General features: G+C 52.7%; 3 protein-coding genes across 5 annotated transcripts in view; 2 read left to right on the forward strand and 1 right to left on the reverse strand.

Moving 5' to 3' along the window:
- Positions 1–345: 345 nt before the first annotated feature.
- PABPC1L (poly(A) binding protein cytoplasmic 1 like) lies at positions 346–12,866 on the forward strand. Its single transcript, XM_030503488.1, has 16 exons — positions 346–434; positions 1,544–1,755; positions 2,493–2,686; positions 3,192–3,307; positions 4,064–4,203; positions 4,869–4,963; positions 5,232–5,369; positions 5,900–5,995; positions 6,858–7,124; positions 7,669–7,759; positions 8,019–8,147; positions 9,474–9,613; positions 9,976–10,069; positions 10,889–11,019; positions 11,827–11,915; positions 12,511–12,866. Exons 2-15 carry the CDS (start codon positions 1,563–1,565, stop codon positions 11,908–11,910), a joined length of 1,908 nt encoding a protein of 635 aa, XP_030359348.1. The 5' UTR covers positions 346–434; positions 1,544–1,562; the 3' UTR covers positions 11,911–11,915; positions 12,511–12,866.
- Positions 12,867–15,559: 2,693 nt separating this feature from the next.
- On the reverse strand, positions 15,560–19,575 carry TOMM34 (translocase of outer mitochondrial membrane 34). The gene is made up of 7 exons (XM_030503418.1): positions 19,428–19,575; positions 19,234–19,333; positions 18,889–19,041; positions 18,109–18,269; positions 17,697–17,841; positions 16,942–17,068; positions 15,560–16,631 (listed from the first exon to the last, which is right to left on the reverse strand). Exons 1-7 carry the CDS (start codon positions 19,540–19,542, stop codon positions 16,533–16,535), a joined length of 900 nt encoding a protein of 299 aa, XP_030359278.1. The 5' UTR covers positions 19,543–19,575; the 3' UTR covers positions 15,560–16,532.
- Positions 19,576–19,606: 31 nt separating this feature from the next.
- Positions 19,607–21,314, forward strand: part of STK4 (serine/threonine kinase 4) — a 47,460-nt gene continuing 45,752 nt past the window's right edge. The window contains exon 1 of one of the 3 annotated variants that reach the window (XM_030502945.1): positions 19,607–19,725. In XM_030502945.1, the coding sequence (XP_030358805.1) occupies positions 19,694–19,725 (32 nt within the window). In that variant the 5' untranslated portion in view covers positions 19,607–19,693. The remainder of the gene's footprint in view (positions 19,726–21,314) is intronic. The other 2 variants (XR_003993957.1, XM_030502946.1) reach the window with 2 other exon arrangements.

Consider the following 21,314-nt stretch of genomic DNA (forward strand, 5'->3'; position numbering starts at 1 on the left):
ACAGCACCAGCACCTCCCGTTTACCCGAAACGACACGAGAAGTGCAGGCGGCCCCAGCGGCCATTTGCAGAACGAGGAGATGCCGCCGCTGGCTCCGGCAGCTCCGCGGGGCCGAGGGCTACGGCGGAGACACCGCAACCCGAACCGAACTGACCCCGCCCGCGGGGCGCTGCCCGCGCCGCTCGGGGCGGGCCGGGGCGGGGACGGGCGGGGAGAGTCCGTCCCGCCCCCGGCGCCGCCGCGGGAAGAGGCGGGCGGTGCGGGCAGGCGCAGCCGGAGCGGTGCTGTGCTGTGACCCGAGCTGAGCCCAGCCCAGCCTGCCAGAGCGCTTGGCGTGAGTGCGGGGCCGGGCTCCCAGCTCCGGGCCGGCTCGGGCGGGTTCTGCTGCGGCTGATTGTCCGGTGGTCCCGCTGGTGGAGCGGAGCAGGGGCAGGGTAGGCAGCTCGTTCCTCGCTCCGCTGCGGCTCTGCCCGTCGCGGGCTGTTTGTGCTCGGCCCCTTCGCTTGCTGGGGCTCAGCGGCCGCGGGTCCCGCACCGCTGCTGGCTGCGCCCCGCCTGGGCGGCTCTCTGCGTGCCCTCGCCGCTCTGCCTCCCTCCTCCTCCCTCCTCATCTCCTTCCCCTCGCTCTGTGCCCGTCTTTGCCGGCAGCGGTGCTGTGGGGGTCCCATCGTGGCTGCCCGAGGTGTCGGGTTGACTCATGGAGTTGGTGCGTGGCTCGTGGTGAACGTCTTTGGACTGAGGAATTGCTTAATGCACCTGTACTGTGTGTATGCGTTGATTTGGGGCATTCATAGAGTACCTTAATCATTGTCTTGGGTGTTTTGAGCTTTAAGGTAAGAACCCCAAAGGTGGGCTTTAAGCTTTTAGGGCAGGAGCTGCACTTCTGTTCCCCGAGGCAGCACCTTGGGGGGCTAAAGCAGCAACTGTCATCTTCATGCACAACCTTATACCCAACTAAAACCAGCAAGAGACTGAGCATCGATTTTCCTGCTTTAGGGACCTCATCAGCAAGCTGAGAAACTGGGAAGGGCTGGCTAAAACCTGTGTTTGCCTTGCTGGAGGTGCTGGGAGCATTGGTGGCAGCAGAGTGGGCTGCTCCTGGGCAGCACTGTACATCAGAGCAAACCTGTGCTCCCTGGCTTTGCTCTGGCTGAGCAGCAGGTTGGAGGGAGCCCTGAGGAAGGAATTAACGTGGAATTCTCTGGTGGAGACTCTTTACCTTCTGAGGAGTTAAACTCCATTTTATTGCTCTTGGGGTTTGAGTGTGGAAAGGAGCAAATAGGGGTGCGTGATGTGTTGTGTCCCTCTGACCTTGGTGTGTGAGGGCTGTAATGTGCACATCACCCCAGCGTGGCTTTTGCACCAACACTGAAATGTCCCTGAAAAATTTGGGAATTGCAGCATACTTGGGGCATTCCTGGTCCTACCGCTGCTGGCGGAAGGGCATGGATTGCATTGCTGTGGTGGGGCCAGCCCTGGTGTGAGTCTGTGGTTGCTGTGTGCAGTCTGCACCCTGCAGCCTCTGGTCTGTGTTCCTCCACAGCTGAGCTTTGTGGTTGACCATGAACGCTAGTGGCCCTGGCTACCCATTAGCCTCTCTCTATGTGGGAGACCTGCACCCGGATGTGACCGAAGCCATGCTCTATGAGAAGTTCTCACCTGCTGGGCCCATCATGTCCATCCGAGTCTGTCGGGACGTCGCCACGCGCCGATCGCTGGGCTATGCCTACATCAACTTCCAGCAGCCTGTGGATGGTACGATTCCAGTAACACAGCCCCAAGGAGCTGCCCGGCAGTGGGGGCTTGGGATGTGCAAGAAATGGAAGGGCAGGCAGTGGGAAAGGGGGGGGGGCAGTTGTCTGAATGGTTGTACCCATCACCTGTTGGGGCTTGGACTGATGCATCCGCTGATGTTGAGTTTTGGTTGTAACTAATCCCAGTCTGCTCTCAGCTGGTGACCCATCCCGCTCCCATTTCTTTTCAGGGACTAGGAGAGGATGCAGCAGCTGGGCTTTGGGCTTGTGGGTCAAGGAAGGTGACTTGCAAGAGTTACCTCCCTCCATGAGCTGCCTCATGGTTCAAAGCAAGGCTCCTCTCCTGGCCGGCATCACAGTGATACAGAACTGTAACCAGAAGGTGTTTCATGCTGGGGATGGGAAGGTGTTGGGTTAGTTGCCCTGGAGACCAAGATCTGTACTGGGAAAATGAGTTGGGCGTCCGCCAAACTGGAGTGTGCAGTGAAATGGATGATCCCATGGGGGTCGGACATGCTTTGGAGATGGAAAAAGTTAAAAAGGAAGGAGTGATGTGGCTGGAGGGGAGGAGAGCAGCCCCTGCCTGGCCCTGCTGCCCTGGAAGGCAGAGCTTGGCTCATTCAGGTTAATAAGCCCCTGTCCAACAGTATTCCTGTTTCCTGTGCCCGTCTCGGCTGCTGTAGGATGTGAAGGGGATCTGTCTCTAATTACCTTCTTCTCTCCCCCTGTATTCACCAGCTGAGCGAGCCCTGGACACCATGAACTTTGAAGTGATCAAAGGCCGTCCCATCCGCATCATGTGGTCCCAGCGGGACCCTGGGCTCAGGAAGTCAGGGGTTGGAAACGTCTTCATCAAGAACCTGGATGACTCCATTGATAACAAAGCCCTGTACGACACGTTCTCTGCCTTCGGAAACATCCTGTCGTGCAAGGTACATGTACCCATGGGTGCTGCAGGGAAGGGCTTGCTGCAGAGCTGCCCTGCGTTCTTGGCAGCGTGCTCCAGCCAGCTGGAAGTCACTTTTTTGTCTTGTTTCTCACAAAGATTCTTCTAAATTCCCACCTACTTTGAAGCCAAAAGGCACTGCTGTGTTTTGTCTGGAAATGGGAGCTTTTCCCTCTGTCCCACTTCTTTCCAGTCCCTGCACAGAGATGTGTGTTGCCCTGTCTGAGCTCAGTGCCTCAATGGCACTTGGGTCTTGGTGAGCCACAAGCCCCTGGGCATTGTATAAAGCACCAGGGATCTGGTCATGGGCTCACATAGCTCCCTGACATGCAGCCAACACTCCCAGTACTGCTCAGCCACAATGGAAAAGGGGTGTCAGGGAGGGCAAATGCCCCTGGAAGATGAGGGTGGGTTTTGCTGTGACTTACTCATGTGCAGACATGGAGAAAACCAGTGTCTGTCTTGTCCCCTCCACCTCACTTGGTCTGTAGGTGGTTTGTGATGAAAATGGATCCCGTGGCTATGGCTTTGTTCACTTCGAGACTCACGAGGCAGCAACTCGGGCCATTGAGACCATGAATGGGATGTTGCTCAATGACCGGAAGGTGTAAGTGCTGGAGAGGAGGGTGTCCCCTCTGCTCTGTGCTTGGCTCTGCTCCTCCCTTGCCTTGGTGCACGCTCAGGAGCAAGTGTCTGCCCTGCTCGGGCTGCCACCTCCTGCTGCTCTCTGCTCTCCTGTCCTATCCCCACTGGGTACAGCAGCTCCAGGCCAGTGAGTCACTTGTGGTCAATGCTGGTGGAAGTGCGATAGTGGTTTGGAGCCGTTCCTGCTGGTGGGGAAGGAGTCCAGTCCTGGGCTGTGTTTTATCGCTGGGGCAGTGTAGAGTGCCCACAAAGCAGGTCTGGTCTTCGATTTTGGCTGTCATGATCAGATAATCTGGGCAGGAAGAGGTTTTCTTGTTTGTCAGCTCTCTATTTATGTTGCATCATCTTATTCTCTACATTCCTGCCCCCGCAGAGACAAGCGGCTTCCCAAAGGGCTTGGGGATACCTTAGAGTAAGAGAATTGGCACGTGGTGGCATCCTTTGTGAGAGTTTTGGGGTGACATCCCCAGCATGGGGCTGTGCCCTATTTCTGCTCTCCCCATTTCAGTAGTGCCAAGTGGGGTTTGGGTAAGGAAACACTGGAGTGGGACATGCTGATGTTGCTGGATGTGAAACACATAGTGAATTTAGGGGTGAGCAAAGCACGGCCTGAGGTGATGGGATCTCTTTTCGCCTGTACCGAGACAGAAGTGCCTGCATCCATCTTCCCTTGCAGGGAACGTGGAGCATTTCAGGCCTCCTTCCTTGCTTCCTCCAGGTTTGTTGGCCATTTCAAATCCCGCAAAGAGCGCGAGGCAGAGTTTGGGGCTAAAGCGATGGAGTTCACCAACGTCTACATCAAAAACTTTGGGGATGACATGGATGATGACAGACTGCGGGAAATATTCTCCAAGTTCGGTGAGCAGGGTTGTTGAAGCAAAGTATCCTCACATCTGATAAACTGGAGTTGGGGCAACTGCAAAGGGAGTGGGGGATAGTGCTTGATTGAAATACTGAGCCCCTTCTCTATGAATCTGACTTGCTTAAACACCACCTCACCAGAGGACCACAGTGGCTTAAATCATGGGAACATTACATATGTTTTCCTGCTGTGATGGAGGATAACTTGTATTAGGTTCTCTCCTAAAAAAAAAAAAAAAAAAAAAAAAAAAAAAAAAAAACAAACAAAAAAACCCCAAAAAACCCAAAAAAAAAACCCCAAGTTTTTTACTTTCTTGGGTAACAAAAGTGAGTTTTCTTGTTTTTTAGTTTTTTAAATTGTCCTGAACCCAGTATGCTGTCTGGTTATGGGAGCCCTGGGAATAAGAGATACTGAGTCTGAATTTAAAGCAAAAAAGACTTTTCAGTTTAGTCCATTATTGGAGGATGCCTCTTGTGACAGTGCTTAGTGTTGTGACAAACCATGGACCCCTCTGTCCTCCCACTTGGCTCCTCCATGCTGCCATGTCTGTCCAGTCTCCTCACTGGACTGGCAACTCTTGGTGGTTTCTGAGCACGGTGCTGCGTGTGGCAGCACCCCCTTGGTGGGCACCCTTCAGATGGGCTTTCCTTCCCTATTGCAGGAAAGACGCTAAGTGTCAAAGTCATGATGGACAACACCGGCCGCTCAAAGGGCTTTGGATTTGTCAACTTCGAGAAGCATGAAGAAGCCCAGAAGGCAAGAGGCTCCTCGCTGCCTGTCTCAGTCCTGAGCTTGTTGCCTGCTGATGTTCCCACTGCTCCCCGGTGGGGGGAAGCCTCACTGGTTTCACACTTGCCTGGGTGCTCCGGCTGGATGGGCAGGATGTGGTGGAGGGGAGCAGAGCTGCTGCCTTTGCCCAGGGAGGGCTCTGCTCCTGGTGGGGCTGGCCTGGGGCGGTGGGTGACGGCTAGAGCCGTGGCTGTTGGCTTCCCACTGTGCTCAGAGCCCTTCCCTCCACTGGCAGGCGGTGGCTGACATGAACGGGAAGGAGATCAACGGGCGCATGGTGTACGTGGGCCGAGCGCAGAAGCGGCTGGAGCGGCAGAGCGAGCTGAAGAGGAAATTTGAGCAGATCAAGCAGGAGCGAGTGAGCAGGTACCAGGTAAGGGGAGAGCAGGATGCTCCATCTGCAGCTCTGCATCAGGGACATGCACTGGGCATCCGGGGCTTCCTTGTCTTGGGCATAGCACGGGGCTCTCCGGAGCAGACCAGTGTGCTGGGTCCTTTCTGCAATTGAAAAAGACCTGAGCATGGGTTCAGTCACTGCCTTGTAATGTGCTGGGAAGTAGTAGTGGGAAAGAGGGGAGGGATCTAAACCCAGGATGATGTTGGCCAGTGAACAAATGGGTCCAGAAATTAAAATATTAGTCTGGAAATGAAGCAGCTTCCCGAGGTCTTGCAGCAGCTTCATAGCCATGGTCTGGGTGCCTCTTCACTTGGGGTGTCTCACCTACAAGTGGAGCACATGCGTGGTTCTGACTCCTCTTGGTGTCACTGGTCCTGCAGCAGCTCTGGAGAGGATGTGTTAGTGGGATGTCCCATCCTCCGGCTGAGCTGCTGATGAACAAGCTTCCATCTTGAAAAGTTGCTGTAAACTTCGTGAGCCCAAGCTGCTTTTTTGCCTGTTTGCAGGGGGTCAACCTGTATGTGAAGAACCTGGATGATGGGATAGATGATGAGAGGCTAAGGAAGGAGTTCTCTCCCTATGGCACCATCACCAGTGCCAAGGTGAGGGGCTGGGACTCCAGGGGTGTGGGAATGGATCGGGATTATCATCCTGTTGAGTTATGGATCCCTGCTGATGGCTTGTATCCCAAGCCAAGTGTGAAGGATGTGCCCCTTGCACCCCACACTGTCCTGGGGAGCTTACTGATTCAGCAAATGTTCTGTAGTTTTGCTGATTTTGCCCAGCCCTGGTGAGGTTCAGGGTGTGGGGCCTTAAAGCCACATCGTTCTGAATACTACACAGCTGCTCTGTGGTTTGGGACCGATGCGACACTGATGCAAAAGGGAATGACCCACAAGCCACCTCTCTCTGAGGAGAGCAGGGTGACAGGCTGGTGTTTTGTCTATTGGAGAACCGTAAAAGTGTCAGTCTTGCCACCAAGGCTGGTGTCAACCTTCTCTTGAAGGCTGTGTATATGGGTGCAGAGGGATGCTCTGGCTTTAAGGTCAGCTACCTGTAACCTGCTGGCTGCCAGAGACAGATGCTGCCTGGCCCTTGGGCATGGTGTCCCACGGATCCCAAACCTTGCTGGCTCCTGCAGCATTAAGTGCTGGAGCATTGCTGATCCATGGGTTTTGTGGAGTTGGGGCACTGATGCCCTGGAAGATCAGGGGCTGCAGGTTTTGAGCTGGTCCAGACTCTGCCACCTTCACTTCCCAAACCTGCTGCTTTTGGCTAAGAAAATCTTCCCCTTCCCCAGAGAATCCTCTCCGTGCAGCCCCATCCATCCCACCCTGCACTTGGGGGCTGCAGTGGGGTGCGTGTAGCTGGCAGGTGCCATGTCCCCCCCCCCCCCAGCGTGCGTGCTTTGTGGGTGCTGCAGTGATCTGTGGACTTAGCTGTCTTGTTCTAATCTAATTTTAGGTGATGACAGAGGGTGGCCACAGCAAAGGGTTTGGCTTTGTATGTTTTTCCTCCCCAGAAGAGGCTACCAAGGCCGTGACAGAAATGAACGGGCGGATTGTCAGCACTAAGCCTCTCTACGTCGCACTTGCTCAAAGGAAAGAGGAGCGGAAAGCAATCCTCACCAACCAGTATATGCAGAGATTAGCCACCATGAGGGCCCTGCCTGGCCCTCTCCTGGGCTCTTTCCAGCCCCCCCCGGGGTACTTCTTACCCCCTATTCCCCAGGTGAGTCCCTGATTTCCAAATGGCAGCATCGCACAGGGACCAGGATTTGCCCTGGGCTGGAGGAGGGAGGTGGCAGTTGGGCTGAGGAGCATCTCTTGGGTTGTGTAGACTGGCATGTGGGATTAGTGGGACTGGTGGGATCAGCACCAGGGTTCTGCATAAGCAGCAGGGCTTGCCAAAATGCTGGTGGGATGCAGGTGCCCCAGGCAATGGACTGGAGGTTTAGTAGCTACTGACTGCACCTTGGAGGAGGGAACCAAGGAGGAGTTTGGTGGGAGGGTGTGAGCATGGAGAACAGGTCTGCTGATGAAATCAGGGGAGGGAGAAGGGTTATGAAGGTGCAAAAGCTCGTGAGGAGGAGATAAGTGGAGCTGCTGGAGGATACAAGGCAGCAGGACTGGAGGTTGATCTTTCAAGTGCGCTGGCATGCTGCAGAGCGTGGGTTTGGCTTGCCTGCCATGCATCAGCGGCTGAGATGCTCTGGATTAGACCTAGGTCAGCTCAGCTCCCAAGTCACCTTGGATAATGTGTTCTCCTTTCCCAGCCACAAACCAGAGCTACTTTCTACAGCCCCAGCCCAGTTGTCCCAGTCCGTCCGGCCACTCGCTGGAGTGTGCAGCCCTCCCGGCCTCCCCGTGAGTCGGGCTCTGGGGATGGGATAAGCTCTGTTGGGCACTGAGGGTCTCTAAATGCAGCACAAAGTGTGTAGCCACGAGGGGCTGTTGCCTGTAGAAGTACACAGGGGTTTGGTGCAGGGGTCATGGTGGTGGACACTGAGGGGATAAGATGTTAGGTTGACCCCAGAGGTGAGGTGCTCCTGCGCTTTCCTCAGCTGCAGTCACATATCCATCTATGCCTTATGCTACCTTTATTAATCACAGTCCATCTCTACAGCAGCGTATCCTGCATCTACCCCTATCCTGAGGGCTGCCGCACCGCCCCGGCGCCTGCTGTCCAACATCAGCACCATGAGACAGGCGTCCACCCAAGTGCCCCGTGTGCCCCACCAGGCACAGAGAGTGGGTGAGTGAGGGAAGGACCTGGCTCGGACATCACCCTTGACAAGGGAGCTTGCTGGGAGCTTGGGTTGGCCTCCCAGCATGGATCAGTTTGTGGGATTGCTCGTGGAGGAGTCTGGATGGTGCCCTTGGATGTGGTGGAACTGGAGCAGTGTCTGTAGTAAATAAGTGTGTAACTTTGGGGGAAGGTTGTGGTCTTTCAGGTAATGGGATGGGTCTCTAATACGTAGATTGGTCTTGTTGGCTGCTGCTTACTGAGTACATTCACTGAAGATGATGGTGATGCAGCCATGGCACCCTAGGCTGGATGCTCAGACTGAGGTGGAGGTTGGGACCTCTTGGGCAGAAGCAGAGGTTCTTGCAGATGCTAGATGAACTGCTGCCAAGGCCAAGCCTTCAGTAAAACACATTCACATTAGAGGTGTTCGGAACTGTAGCCTGAGAACCAGACCTTGCTGGTATCCCCAGTGCCTAGCTGTGCTGTCCCTGTGTCCTGGGGTGTCCCCTCCACTGTGCCAGCATGACGTGGCTGTGCTCCTGCAGGGCTGGGGATGCGGCCCAGAGCACTCCTCACCCTGAGAGTGCTGCAACTCTGTGTCTGCCTTTTGTGTGAGTGACAAAGAGAAGGATGCTCACCAAGGCTTGCAGTGTTAGACCCCTTTGGGGATCCTCTGTGGACAGGCTTTGAGGGGAAGTTTAAGTGCAGGGTGGAAGCTGCTCAACTGGTGAGTGGGTGAAGGTCTGATGTCTCCCCAAAACATAGAACTGTCTGGTGGGGCACCATCTACCTGCAGCCTTCCAGCTTTGTGTGATTTAGCCCAAGTCACCTCTGGTAGTCTGTCTTATTGCTGAAGTGAGCGGGTAGATCAGGAGGACTGTCCTTGGCTTGTCCCTTCTCTTTTGTCCTTGTCCCTTCTCTTTTGTCCTTGTCCCTTCTCTTTTGTCCTTGTCCCCTCCTTTCTTTGCCCTCACCTCCCTGCAGGAGGGGTAACCCAGGGGAAAGGGGCACTGGCTCTTGCAGCCAACATGCTTTGTGTTGTCCCTGTCCTCTGGCTGCTGATGCACATGGGCATTTCTGGAGGTGAGACAATGAGGCATGGGTGCCTTTGCCAGCTCTCTGCCCTCTGCACAGTCAGCCCAGCCTGGGCTGGGCTGGCGGTGTCCTGCCTGTCCTGGGGAAGCTGCCTTTGATTTGGGGGCTGCTTTGAGCCTGGAAGGGGATTTTTCAGGCCCTCTGCCTGCGCATGCTGCCCTTGTGGCTTCAGCCTCCTTGGGCACAGGCGCGTGTTCAACGGGCTCCTCCTTACAAATGTTCCTGTTCCCATTGCAGCCAACATTGGGACGCAGACCGTCAGCGCACGGGTGCCCTCCTCGCCCACCCTGCCGCGGGGCACCCCGCAGTACAAGTACTCCTCAGCTGTCAGGAACGTCCAGGCCATGGGGCACATGTCACCTGTGGTGGCCCCGCAGGTAACTGGCTTCGGCACGGCCACCACAACATGCATCAGTCCTGGTCCTGCTCTGGGTTAACATGATTGCTGACCCCAGGCAGCCCCATGGCTCTGTCTATGCCTGGTGGTACAGGGACCCTTCCCAGGGGGCTGCTGGGGTAACTGGGGCTATGGATCTGGTAGCCACATAGCTGTGATGCCTGGCTTCAGCTTACCTGGAAGCCAGTGTTTGGATGCAAACAGGCAATGCCAGAGTCTGCATCAGCATCTTGGAAGGGTGAACTGCCCGGTTGTGTTTAGGGACCAGCATCCTTCCTGCAAGTGAGGTAACTCACACATCCCTTCGAGCCTTTGATTGCTGCTCTTCTGTTTCTTCTCCAGGTGGGAGAACCTGCTGTGCACATCCAGGGGCAGGAGCCTCTGACAGCATCCATGCTTGCAGCAGCCCCTCCTCAGGAGCAGAAGCAAATGATAGGTGGGTGTCACGGTTGCTGTGCTGGAGTAGGCTCAGCTGTGAGGCTGTGCGTACATGTGAGGGCATATGGACTTGGATGCACCAGGGAAAACGTAGCTGCTAGGAGAAGCTGTAAACCTGTGTGGGATTGCTCTGATATGCTGCTTAAAAAAAAACAACTAAAAATAAATAAATTCAGGCTCTGTTGGAAGGGTGTGGAAGCAGCAAACTCACTCTCTGTCTGTATTAGCTGCCTGGCACTCAGTGTTTGAAGCTGTGCAGGAGGGGCAGGGCTCTGTCCTGCCTGTGCTCTCAGGGTATTTGTGGTTTGAACTCTGAGCCATCCTGCATCACAGCTGCCAGGCACTGATGAACAGCTTGGTGGCTGTAGGGGTTAGGGTCAGCTCTGCTGTATGGTCTGTGGGCTTTGGGTGCTGTCTGGCATCCCAGTGATGGAACATACTGTGCCATGATGTTGGAGGGCTCCTGCAGCTAGTGCCTGTGGTGGGCTTGCCCTGCCCTGCCTGGGACGAAACTGCTCCTGCAGAGGCAGGTCCCTTCATGTGCGTGCTGGTGGGCAGCATGGGCAGCACTTACCAGTCCACTGCCCTGCTCCTATGGCAGTGCCTGCTGCTACCTGGCTTCATCCAGCTGCTTCCCTGCCTGCAAACACTGTTGCTATGACATGCTGAAGTTTGTGAGCAGTGATTTTTCCGTCACCGTCCTTGTATCCCTTTTCGGTTGAAGGGACAGAAGTGGGAGGGTTGCAGGGCATGTGCTGGGTTTGAAAATGCTGGAGGTCTTGAATAGTACTGACATTCTCCCTGGTGTTTGGAGCAGGTGAGCGCCTCTACCCTCTGATCCATGCCATGCATCCCATGCTGGCTGGCAAGATCACTGGGATGCTGCTGGAGATAGACAACTCCGAGCTGCTGCTGCTCCTGGAGTCGCCTGACTCCCTTCACTCCAAGGTAAGGAGACATTTGGAGCCCAAACAGGTCACATCCCAAAGGGCTAACTAACTGCTGCTGCAAGGAAAGGTGATCGTGGCCCACGGGAAGAATGGGAAGACAAGTAGCTGCTGGTTTGGGGGTTTTTAAGTGAAAAATGAGCAGGAAGAGCCCCGGGTTGATTGTCCTGCACCCAGTGCCTGAACCCCTGCCCACCTTCAGAAAGAGAGGAAGCTCAGAGCAGCTCTCTAAAAGCACAGGGAAATGTTGGGAATTGAGAGGGGGGAAAAAGCAGGGTGGGTGCTCCCTAGAAGGAGATAGAGATATGCTCTTTCCTGAGAATAGGAACCAGACAAGCGCTGCCTGTCTGCAGCATTTCTTCAGTTTCCTCCTTAATCCTGGTGAGTATGTAGCTTTTGTACCCATCAAAACAGTTGCAGTGAATTAATGCGTCTCCTCGTTGCTCCTCGGAGGCAGGGCTCACTTTCACCCTTTCACTGATGATTTTTGAAGGAGCCTGGGCTCTGCTGGGTGGTATGAGGCAGTTTCACCTATGGAAAAGCCTGATTTCTCTCTGCCCAAGTTCTGACTCCTATAGAAAAGGAGAGATGCCCCAGCATTTCCCTGGGGAAGAGACAGAAGAGGTCTTTGGGTTGATCAGTCTCCTGCAGAAGTAGCAGGCTTGGATTTTATCATTGTTATTGAAGTCCTTTATATCTTGGAAGTGGGTCTGTGCAGACAACCAGATCAGGACCTGGAATTTCATGTGAAGCACGCTCCTACATTGGAGCAACTCAACTCCCTCCCTCTTGTGCTCTCTGTTGTAAGATCGAGGAGGCAGTCGCTGTTCTCCAGGCGCACCAGGCCACGGAGACCTCGCACAAGGGCAGTGCTGCGGTGTTCCTGCAGTGACCCGGGTAGGTGCAGGACCTGTTCCTGGTATCAGCGTGTGGGATGTGCTCAGGGACTCTGGTTTCTGCCTCTGGAACTGGGGATTGGGTTTCTTGTCCAAACCAAGTAAGGCTTGATGAGCATCTCGAGTATCTCTGTAATATCCTGTTTCTTCAATTGCATCCTTCATTTTCCAGACTTAATCATACTGCAGAGACATGGTTCTGTGTGGGGTTTTTTTCTATATTGATGGGAGCAATGTCTGTGCAACCAGAAAGGAAGATAGGAAAAGACCTATCTGTAGGTCTAGTGGGGACCAGTACAATCTTTTCTGGGACTTTTCAGTGGTTTTTTTGTAGAAACTTATCAGTAGATATACCCTACAATGTGTTAGTGGTGCTGTGTGGGCTTCATCAGGAGAGCTGTCCCTGCCGCTGAGGCTGGGACAGACACACTAACAAGCAATTCGGACTCTCATGCACTCCTTTGAATAGAATATTTCTTGACTTGTGACATCAAGGAAACCATGTGTTAACCCAAGTTCAGCTGAATTTCATTTTGTCTGAATGAAAACTTTCTAGCAGTTGAAAATTGCATGTGTGGGTTCTTTGTTTCTTGTAGATTTCAGGAGAGCCCTGAGAACATTGCCTTTGAAGAACAGCAGCAGCAACCCCACCATGCCTTTGGAATCGTGCCTGTACAGTGGCTCTGGCTTGTCTTCAATGCCCCATCCTATTTCCTGTGTGTATTGTAAACCTTGCCAATTGCTTCCTCCTGCACCTATAAAGAAATTGCCCATGTTAATTCTCTCCCCTGAAAGCACGTAGCAAAATGTAGTGTGGAACCCAGCCTGGTTCGGTTGCCCAGGAAATGACAAAGTGAGAATGAATCATCATTTTAGTGAATTTATTTGGTTCAGTAGTTTTATTTGTTCTTGTAGCTGGCACTAATAAAGAATTGATGCTTTCACCCCTCAACACATGGGTTAGTTTCCTTTGCAGAAGGACAGCAAATACTTTTTCTCTGTTTAATGCAGGTGAAGGGGTGGACTGGAGTCAGGCTGCTGTCAATTGTGTTTGAAGCTTGTGATGCTGATGATCAGCAGTCCTGAGAGCTGATGGGAGGGCACATATAGGATTAAGTGAACTAATTTGCAAGCAACAGGCTCTCCTGATCCTTCCTGCCTCTCTAGGAGGATGACTTTAAGCAAATTTCATACCACCTACAGGGGTTTTATCCTTTCTAGGTAGCTGGTTTTAACTTCCTTTTATAAAGGCATCATCTTCCTGTAGTATTCCTTTTATAATGAACCCTGTATGCCTGCAGGAGTACTGGCACCAAGTGTCTTCTGCTGGTCACCACACTGTGAGTGTGTCTGTGGTGCACAAGACCCAGCTTCTGAGGTACTGTGGAGTAGCTGTAAACCAAAAGCTGCTTCTCTCTGTATTCCTGGCCAGTGGTTTCAAGGGGTCACTGATGGGCATGAAAACCTTCATACCCACATCATGTCCTATTGGGGTACTCCCTGCTCGCAGGAGTAGCTGGGACCCATTATTACTGTGTTCTGCTCTCCATACTTCTCCCAGAGCATGGTGCTGTCATCATCCTGGCCTTAATTTTCTGCTTTTCTTAGTTTAGGAAAGGAATTTCAGTCCCTATATGCTTCTTGGTACTTAAGACTGGCGATGCATTGTCCTTATTTGACTGCTTCCTTGAGCTGACAGGAGCACACCTCCGTCAGCACCACCCACCTTGCGTGCTGGTGTTGCCGTCTCAATCTTCCTTCTGTGCTGTATCATACTCTCAGCTCAACTCCCTGCTGAGTCACCCCTCCTACCTCTTGTTTTCCTTCCAGCATTTTAATAGAGTCGCTTACACATTTGCTGCTGCACAGCGTCTGCTCTGCTCGGCTGGGACTCTGCCTTGCGGCTTTTCATCATTGCTTTTTTCTTGCCCTTATTTTGTCAGTTCTTCTTCTGACCTTCATAAATATTTATTTTCCCCATAGTGGACACCTCGGCCTGAACTGTGCATTATTTAGATATTTCCTTCTCGGTGAGATGCTTATAAAGGACTTGAATCCACTTAATATACAAGACCTTCACTGGTTATTTCTCCTAAAGTGTAACTGGCTGGAAGCTTTTATGCTTTGTCCCTAAAGGAAAAATAAATATTTGCATGAGTGTAATGCATATAAGGAGCTGGAGGGGAACTGTACAGGTACGTTCTGCTGCTGACTAGCTTGTCTGCAATCTTTTTTCAGGTGTAGCAGGGAAGTTGAGATGTGCTGGGGACATCACCATCAATGCTGGGTGTCTTGGCTGGAGAAGACTGCTGTAAAGCTAGAGGGAATGCAGAGAATGGGGCCAAGGAATACAGGGACATCAGAATAGCTTAAGAAAGGATGTGAACAAGGACCAGGAGTGTTGAAACGTTTATCAGAAAAGGTGAAGTTGGAGCTTGGATGCCCATGTGTACTGGAGAATACAGGAAGGTTTGCGGAGCAGCTCCCTGGTTGAACTCCTCAGGGAAGCCTGAGGCTTTAGGGAGCTGAGGCAGGAGCAGCAATACAAATGTGAATCTGGAGTCTCCAGTCTAGAACAGCTGCTGTGGCTTTTGAAAGGGGTGCATGGTGACAAAACTCTGTGACAAACACTCACCAGCTGCCCAGGTGGACAGCACTACCTGTGCATGCCTGGCACGTGTCCTTCATGGACAGCAGCACTGTTGCTGGAACAGAAGGGGAGATAGATAGCGGCAAAAGTGACCCTGAACTTGAAGCAGCGTGTCTTGTTGCTGTGCTCGATCTTTGTTTACCTGCTACTGGTATTTCTGGGGAAAGTCTTAGAGATAAGGTACAAAACAGTGCTGTCGCTGAGAAGGGAATGAAGTGAATGCTGCTGCTTGGAGGTGTTGTCACAAATTGCTGAACAGCGCAGGTATCTGCCACTCCAGATAACCGCAGGGCTGTTAAAAAGATAGCTCTTCACTGAGTGAGGCCAATCTTCCTCCTGTATTCTGTAGCCTGCCTCTGCTTATCCGTACACTGCTGTCCTGTGCTTCCCCACTCTGAAATATATCACACTTACTTGCTATGAGCTCAGGCAAGCACTGGTTGCAGGATTAATAGAGCTGCAGTGCTTAGGAGTGGGAATTGAGGGAATGGCAATGATCTCTGCCCCTCAAGGAGGAATTCTTTCAAGCCCTGACCCATTACAGCTGATGGAGTACAGCCCTGGCACCTACAAAAAGCTACTTAACATCAGGCTAAGGTAAGAAGTCTTTGTCTTTAATGGCATTAGAGGGATTGCCTGCTTCCTAAATTCACTTCAGTGGGGTACCTGCCTGAAACATTGACTGCTGGGAGAAACAAGGTGGAAACCAAAGGTATTTGAACCCTGACTTAAGGGCTAGCTTCTGGCTCCTGGTCTGGACTGTAAACTGGCTCAGCTCTAGTGCTGTCCAGCATCTTGACTTAGTATTTAAAGCGCTCTACCCATGCACCATGTGCAAAGCTGAGCAATGGTTAGAAACCCTCATGGATTGTCACTGACAGAGCAAGGCACTGTACAGCAGTGATTGAAGTCTTCTGACAAAAAGAGGGGGGACAGTATGAAGTGGTTAGTGTTCCAGTTCCCCTGTACCATCAGTCACATAACAAACACAGCTCTAAAGTGAAAATAAACATGGCTTTAATGAGAAACAGTTTTAATGGTTTACAGGATAGCTCCAAATATCTCTTTACCTACCATTTCAAGTCAGTGCCATCAATACCAGATAAGCAGAAGAGCAAAAAAAGTATAAACATGCATTGAAGTAGTAAGCCAGGCCTCAGTTGGGATGTTACTGCATATCCCCCTCTCTGTAACACCCTGTAGCGACTGCTCCAAAAGGCACAGAGGAGCTAAAGTGGTTTAAAAAAAACCAACCCCAAACACAATAAACTAACACAAAAAACCAACTGTAAAATTCCCAAGCACCCATAATCTGAAAGGAGTAGTGCACAGTGTAACAAGGCAGGCTTCACTTGCTGCTGTCTCCTTAAATGTGCAGAATAATTAAAAATAAAAGAAAGTTGCTACTGTAAACACTGCCCAGCCACACTAAGCAGCAGAAACTCAGCTGAGGGCCAGCAGGCATCAAGTAAGAGAAGGAAGAAGCTTGGCCCTGGCAAGTAACTGTGCCTCTGTTACAAGAATGGTGCGTGGTGCTAGGGCGACTGCAGCAGTTCCTGCAGCAACCTTACTGAAGTAATAGCAGCACGAATGCAGCAGAACTGTCACCTGAATAAGGACAAATAAAATCTCTGCAGCTCTTCAGAAAGAGAACAGCCACTTCACATGCATCTTAGCTAACATGGAAAAGAGTCCCTGAGGCTGATAGTTACAAGGAAATTAACCTATTTGCCTCTGAGGGAGGGGCATTAAATCTTTGAATGATCTTAGAGCCAGATAATAAGAGTTTGATACAGATTGTGTGTCTTAACATTCATTGTGCTGGCACAGAACTCGTTACATCTCAGCAGTAGTGGACGATGGATTTCAGTACTGATCCTGATTAAGACTGGTCCCTGTAACAACACCAGAAGGGAAAAAGCTTTCTTCTGTGGTGGAAAACAAAGCTTTCCTCGTTGCTTGGTTACCCTAGGCTCTGTTCAGCTCTTGCAGTAATCTCAGTGCAGCTGTGTTCTTTGGTTCAGTTTTCAACAAGCTCTTGATATCTGCAATACTTGATTTGTAATCCTAGAAGGAGAATATTTTTGAAGTGTTAATGTATTAAAAATTCAGTCCAAGGCTGCAGAATTATTACCCAGCAACAGAGGCAAAGGCAACACAACTAAGCCTGTGATTCCCTCTCTGCAATTTCGTGAGATCCAAAGAGCAAATAGTAATGTGAAAGAAAATCCCCCCTCAGTCCATACAGGTCCCAGCTACGTGATAGCAGATAGTGTCTAGCACACAAACAAGTTCTAAAGGGCACCTCTGGTTCTGATCATGCATGAACAGGCTTCTAGTCCTAGCCTAGAAGTGTTCAAAAAAACTCCTGACTTACCTTCAGTTCTTTAAGTGCCTGAGCACGTCTGTAGAGCGCCTTAACATTTTTAGGATCTAACCTCAAAGCTTCTGTGCAGTCCTGTACTGCCTCCTTGTATTGCTTCAGAGCCAGGTAACAGAGTGCTCTGCAATACAGATACCTGGTTAGAGACCAAAAAAGCAGCATCTGCTGCTGCAACACATGTACCAGATCTCAGCCAACCCCAGTGCGGCACAAAACTGGACTCCAAAACCAGTCTTTATTCTTGTATGTTATGTCATCTTACTTCTTGAGCTCAAGTTTGGTTCAGTTAAAAGCAGGGAAAAAAGGAAAGAGTTTTTCAGTCTGGAAAATAAAGATGATTTTTAGAGCAACCTGCTTTAAAGCTAAGAACCTGCACTTCCAATACGCAGGTTCCTATCTATACCAGTCCAGAATGTGCTCTGCTTGCAGCAATTGCCTTAGAAGTACTTTACATATAGCAGTCTGCAATTTGTGGCTCATGGGGCGGCAGACACTACTCAAAATACCACAGTCCTGGCAGACAAGCATTAAAGGGAGAAATCCCTGAGCATCTCCAAGGGATTTGTAGTACCTGATCACAGAACATTACAGAAACTACAGGGAAAACTGCACTTGGGGTGAACATGTGTGGGCTGGTGCTTTTGTTTTATTCATTTGTTTGGGAGCAAACATTAGACAGCTCTGTCGCAAGTACCACAGTGGCTTTTATAAAGGGCCAAGAAGTACTTGGGCAATGTGCTGAGTAGTACCTGTTGGTGTAAGTTGCACATTCCTGGTTGAGCTTTAAACTCTCACTGTACTTCTCAACTGCTTTCTTATGGTTTCCTTTCTTTACAAGTTCATTTCCTTCTTCCTTCAGAGTTCGAGCTCTCTCTGTGTTAGCAGCAGCTTGGTCTGGAAACAGCGTAAAAGAATACAGAATGCTATAAAATGGACAAGAGCAGTGCAGCCTCCCAGAAAGCAAATATCCCCATACCAGAGGTGAGACACAGAGACATCAAAGAATCCAGAATCAACCAAAAAGGCTGTGGCAGAACCAGGCCCAGGTTTCTCCAGGCCACAGCCCCAGCTGCAGGCACACCAAGCCGGTGTGGCAGCACTCTTGTTCATCACGCTCCCGAGCTGCAGGGCTCTCTGCCCTGCCCAAGGGCACACTCTCACCTGGTTCTCTTTGTGGTGCAGTTGCAGGAGGAGTGTTTGCGCCAGGGGCTCCAGCAGAAGGAGCACTCCACCTCGTCTGGGCAGAAATGGGGACTGTGGGAATTGGCGGGAGCTTCTGGCGCCAGTTCACACCATCCTTCTCCAGGAGGGCTTTAGTCATCCTGCAAGAGAGCTGGCAGTCACCCGTCTGCTGGCGGGGTGGGCCATGCAGCAGTCAGTCCCTTTCTAACCTGGCTCATGTATCGAGGACAGCATCTCTCCAGTAATCCCTTTACACGTGCATCTAAACTAAGTTCCTTCTACAGACAGGACATTAATGAAAGGACCTTTGTGTCAGCAGGGCTAAAAATATCATAGGGCAAGGGCTGGGACTGTCAGTGCTCAGGCAAGCGAGGGATATGTGTGTCACTCCTCAGTCTGGCAAGTGATGAAGTAAAGCAGACAAGTCTAGGCAGAGAAAAGGATAACAACAGCCTCTAACCCCCGTCAGCACAGGGATGATTAAAAGACAGGGCACTGCAACTTGTAGGTGATTATTTCCTTTAAACCAGGCACTAAACAACCCCCTGGAATTAATTCCCAGCCCTCCACCAGCATCTTGAAATGAGCTACGGGCGCTAGCAGACAAATGGAGCACAGCCAGGCCCTGCATGGAGCATCAGAGGCCTCGGTTGCTTCATTCGTGTGCTTGGGACCCACCTTGCTCCTTATGCGGTGGCGGAAGCAACGCATGGCTCACGCATTCCCAAGCCTTTTGATGCTGCCTGCAGAGAGCGTTACCTGTTGACACCATCGTGTGCCGCCTGTATGGAGCAGTCCACCTGCAGCACCGTCTTGTAGTCCACGTAGGCCTGCGGGTACCTCTCCAGAGCCTCGTACGCTGCGGCCCGCCTGAGGAGGGGCTTGATCCCGAAGGGGACCAGTTCGAGGGCACTGCGGTACAGGGGAGAGAGCGGCCGGGACGGTGTCAGCCCGGGCGGTGCGGGAGCCGCGGCACGACGCGCCAGCCCAAACCGGCGTCGCTCCGGGCCAGTCGCCGTCCCCGCCGCGCCTCCCGCCCTCCCCATCGGTGGGGAAGCAAGCGAACGAGCCCCCGGCCCCGCTGCGGGCCCCACCGGCGCTCACCTATTGCAGTCGGCGACGCAGAGGCGGCAGGCGCCGTCCTTGAGGTGGCAGGCGGCGCGGTTGGCGAGCAGCACGCTTCGCTCCTCGGCGGCGGCCTCCCCTGAGCGGGGGCACAAACGGGAGACGTGTTGAGCCGGTGTTCACCCGGGGTCCGCCCGCTCCCCGCCCCCCGCCCAGCCCGGGTCGCGCCGTACCTGCGGCCTCCAGCAGCTCCAGCGCACGGGTGTAGAGCTCGGCGGCCGGCCCGTACTGCCCACGGCGGAACTCCTCATTGCCGGCCCGGCGCAGGTCGCTGGGCGATGCCGCCATCGCGCTGCTGCCCGCGCCGGGCCGGGAACGCCCCTTTCTGCCGGGGCGGGCCGGGCGCTCCCCGCTGGCTTCCGGCGGCGGGCGGAAGCGGCGGTGCCATGGAGGGGTGAGGGAGTGACCGGCCGGACGAGCGACCGCCGCCCGCAGCGCCATGGAGGCGGTGCAGCTACGGAACCCGCGCCGGTGAGCGGCGGGGTTGTCCCTGCGGGGACCGGGGGTGTCTGCGGTGCGGCCGGTCCCGGCCCTAAGGGGTGTTGGTGCGAGGCCTGGTGCCGGCGGGACCGGGTGGCCGCGCTGGGCTCTTGCCACACCGGCCCCGAGCTGGCGGGAGGCGGCTGGGGCAGCGCCGGGGCTGTCGGCGTTGGTCGCATCGCACCGGGGCAGCGCCGGTAGGTCCGTGCTGGGACAGCGCTGAGTTCAGGTGGTGGAAAAATGGCTTGAAGTGAGATAGCGGAGAGAACGCTGGGTCCGGCGGTTAACGTGGTTGTACCGAGGGCGCGCTGCCCGTGTAGCAGCTGAGCCCGCAGTTGCTTACTTTTGCATCTCTTTGGGTGAGCTTAGCGCAGCTTTGTCACCTTCCCGGTGCCCCGCCGTCCCGGTGCCCGTGCGGCGCCCAGTCACCCCAGCAAGGAGCGAGCCCAGTTCACTGAGGGGTTTTGGGGCGACCTCTGTATGAAGCCGTGAGCGCCGTATCTCGGGAGGCCAGACTGCAGCGGAGCAGGGCTGCAAAGGAGTAATTTGGAGTCAGCGGCAGTTTGAATGAAGCGTCGGTCTGTCAAAATGCTATCGGTGCTTTGCAGCTGGGTCCCGGGGAGCGCTTTGGGCAGCGAACAAAGGAAGCTGCTGGCTCCTGTCTTGAGTGACAGTCTTCTTTTGTTAAGCAAAACAGCAGCCTGTCTCCTATTGAAAAATAATCTGTTTTTATTCTCTAAATGCTTAGGCCGGTATTTAAGTGGAAGGTGATTCAGATTAGATCTGAATAACAGCTTAGGCGAGATGGGGGTTGTGTTGCTGTTCTATCCGTGTTGTATAAACACGCCGTGGAGAGGCAGAGCGTGGCTTTGACAGCAGCGAGTGCGCGGGACGACCTCGGGCAGTGAGGAGTGAATGTGCTCCTGCACTACAGCAGAAGTGAGGCAGTTCGATACATGCACAGTAGTTGTCTGGTTATTGTGTTTGGTTTGTGAAAAAGCCTGCTTTTGTTTGTTTTAATCGGATATAGGCCTCATCTTAATGTCACTAAAAAGGATTTGCCTCTTGCATCGCTGCTTTTGGGGCTCCTTGGAAATGGTGGCTTGTGTGGTCACTGATGCGTATGGGTTTTTTCCCTTTTCTCCTCTTCCCATACCTTTTTCCTTCCACATTCTCACAAGGAGAAGTAACATTCCGTTGGTTAATGCTTATCTTTGCAGGGAAGCTAGTGACTGCTTCAGTATTTCACCACTTCCTGAGTCTGCTTCTTTATGTTTCCTTTGCTTCAGGAAGCCATTGTATATACTCCATGTGCGAGCTGCACCTCCTGTATGGCTTTTGTACATAAACATAATAGCCAGGGGTCAGTGAGTGATTTCTCATTCTGTTTAAGAAACTGGGGAGAAAAAGTAATATGTTTATTATAAAAATTAGCATGTCTTGTGGTGGAGTCATGATCTTTAAAGCAGTAAGAGCTTTCAGGAGTTATTTGCAGTTGCAGGCAACCACGCATGTTTCATTTCAAGTTCTGCTCGCTGTGAGACCAGTAAGTTCTGAAAACTCTGAGAATAAGTTTCTGT

Source organism: Strigops habroptila, chromosome 13 (genome assembly GCF_004027225.2).
Source record: "Strigops habroptila isolate Jane chromosome 13, bStrHab1.2.pri, whole genome shotgun sequence".
NCBI lineage: Eukaryota > Metazoa > Chordata > Aves > Psittaciformes > Psittacidae > Strigops > Strigops habroptila.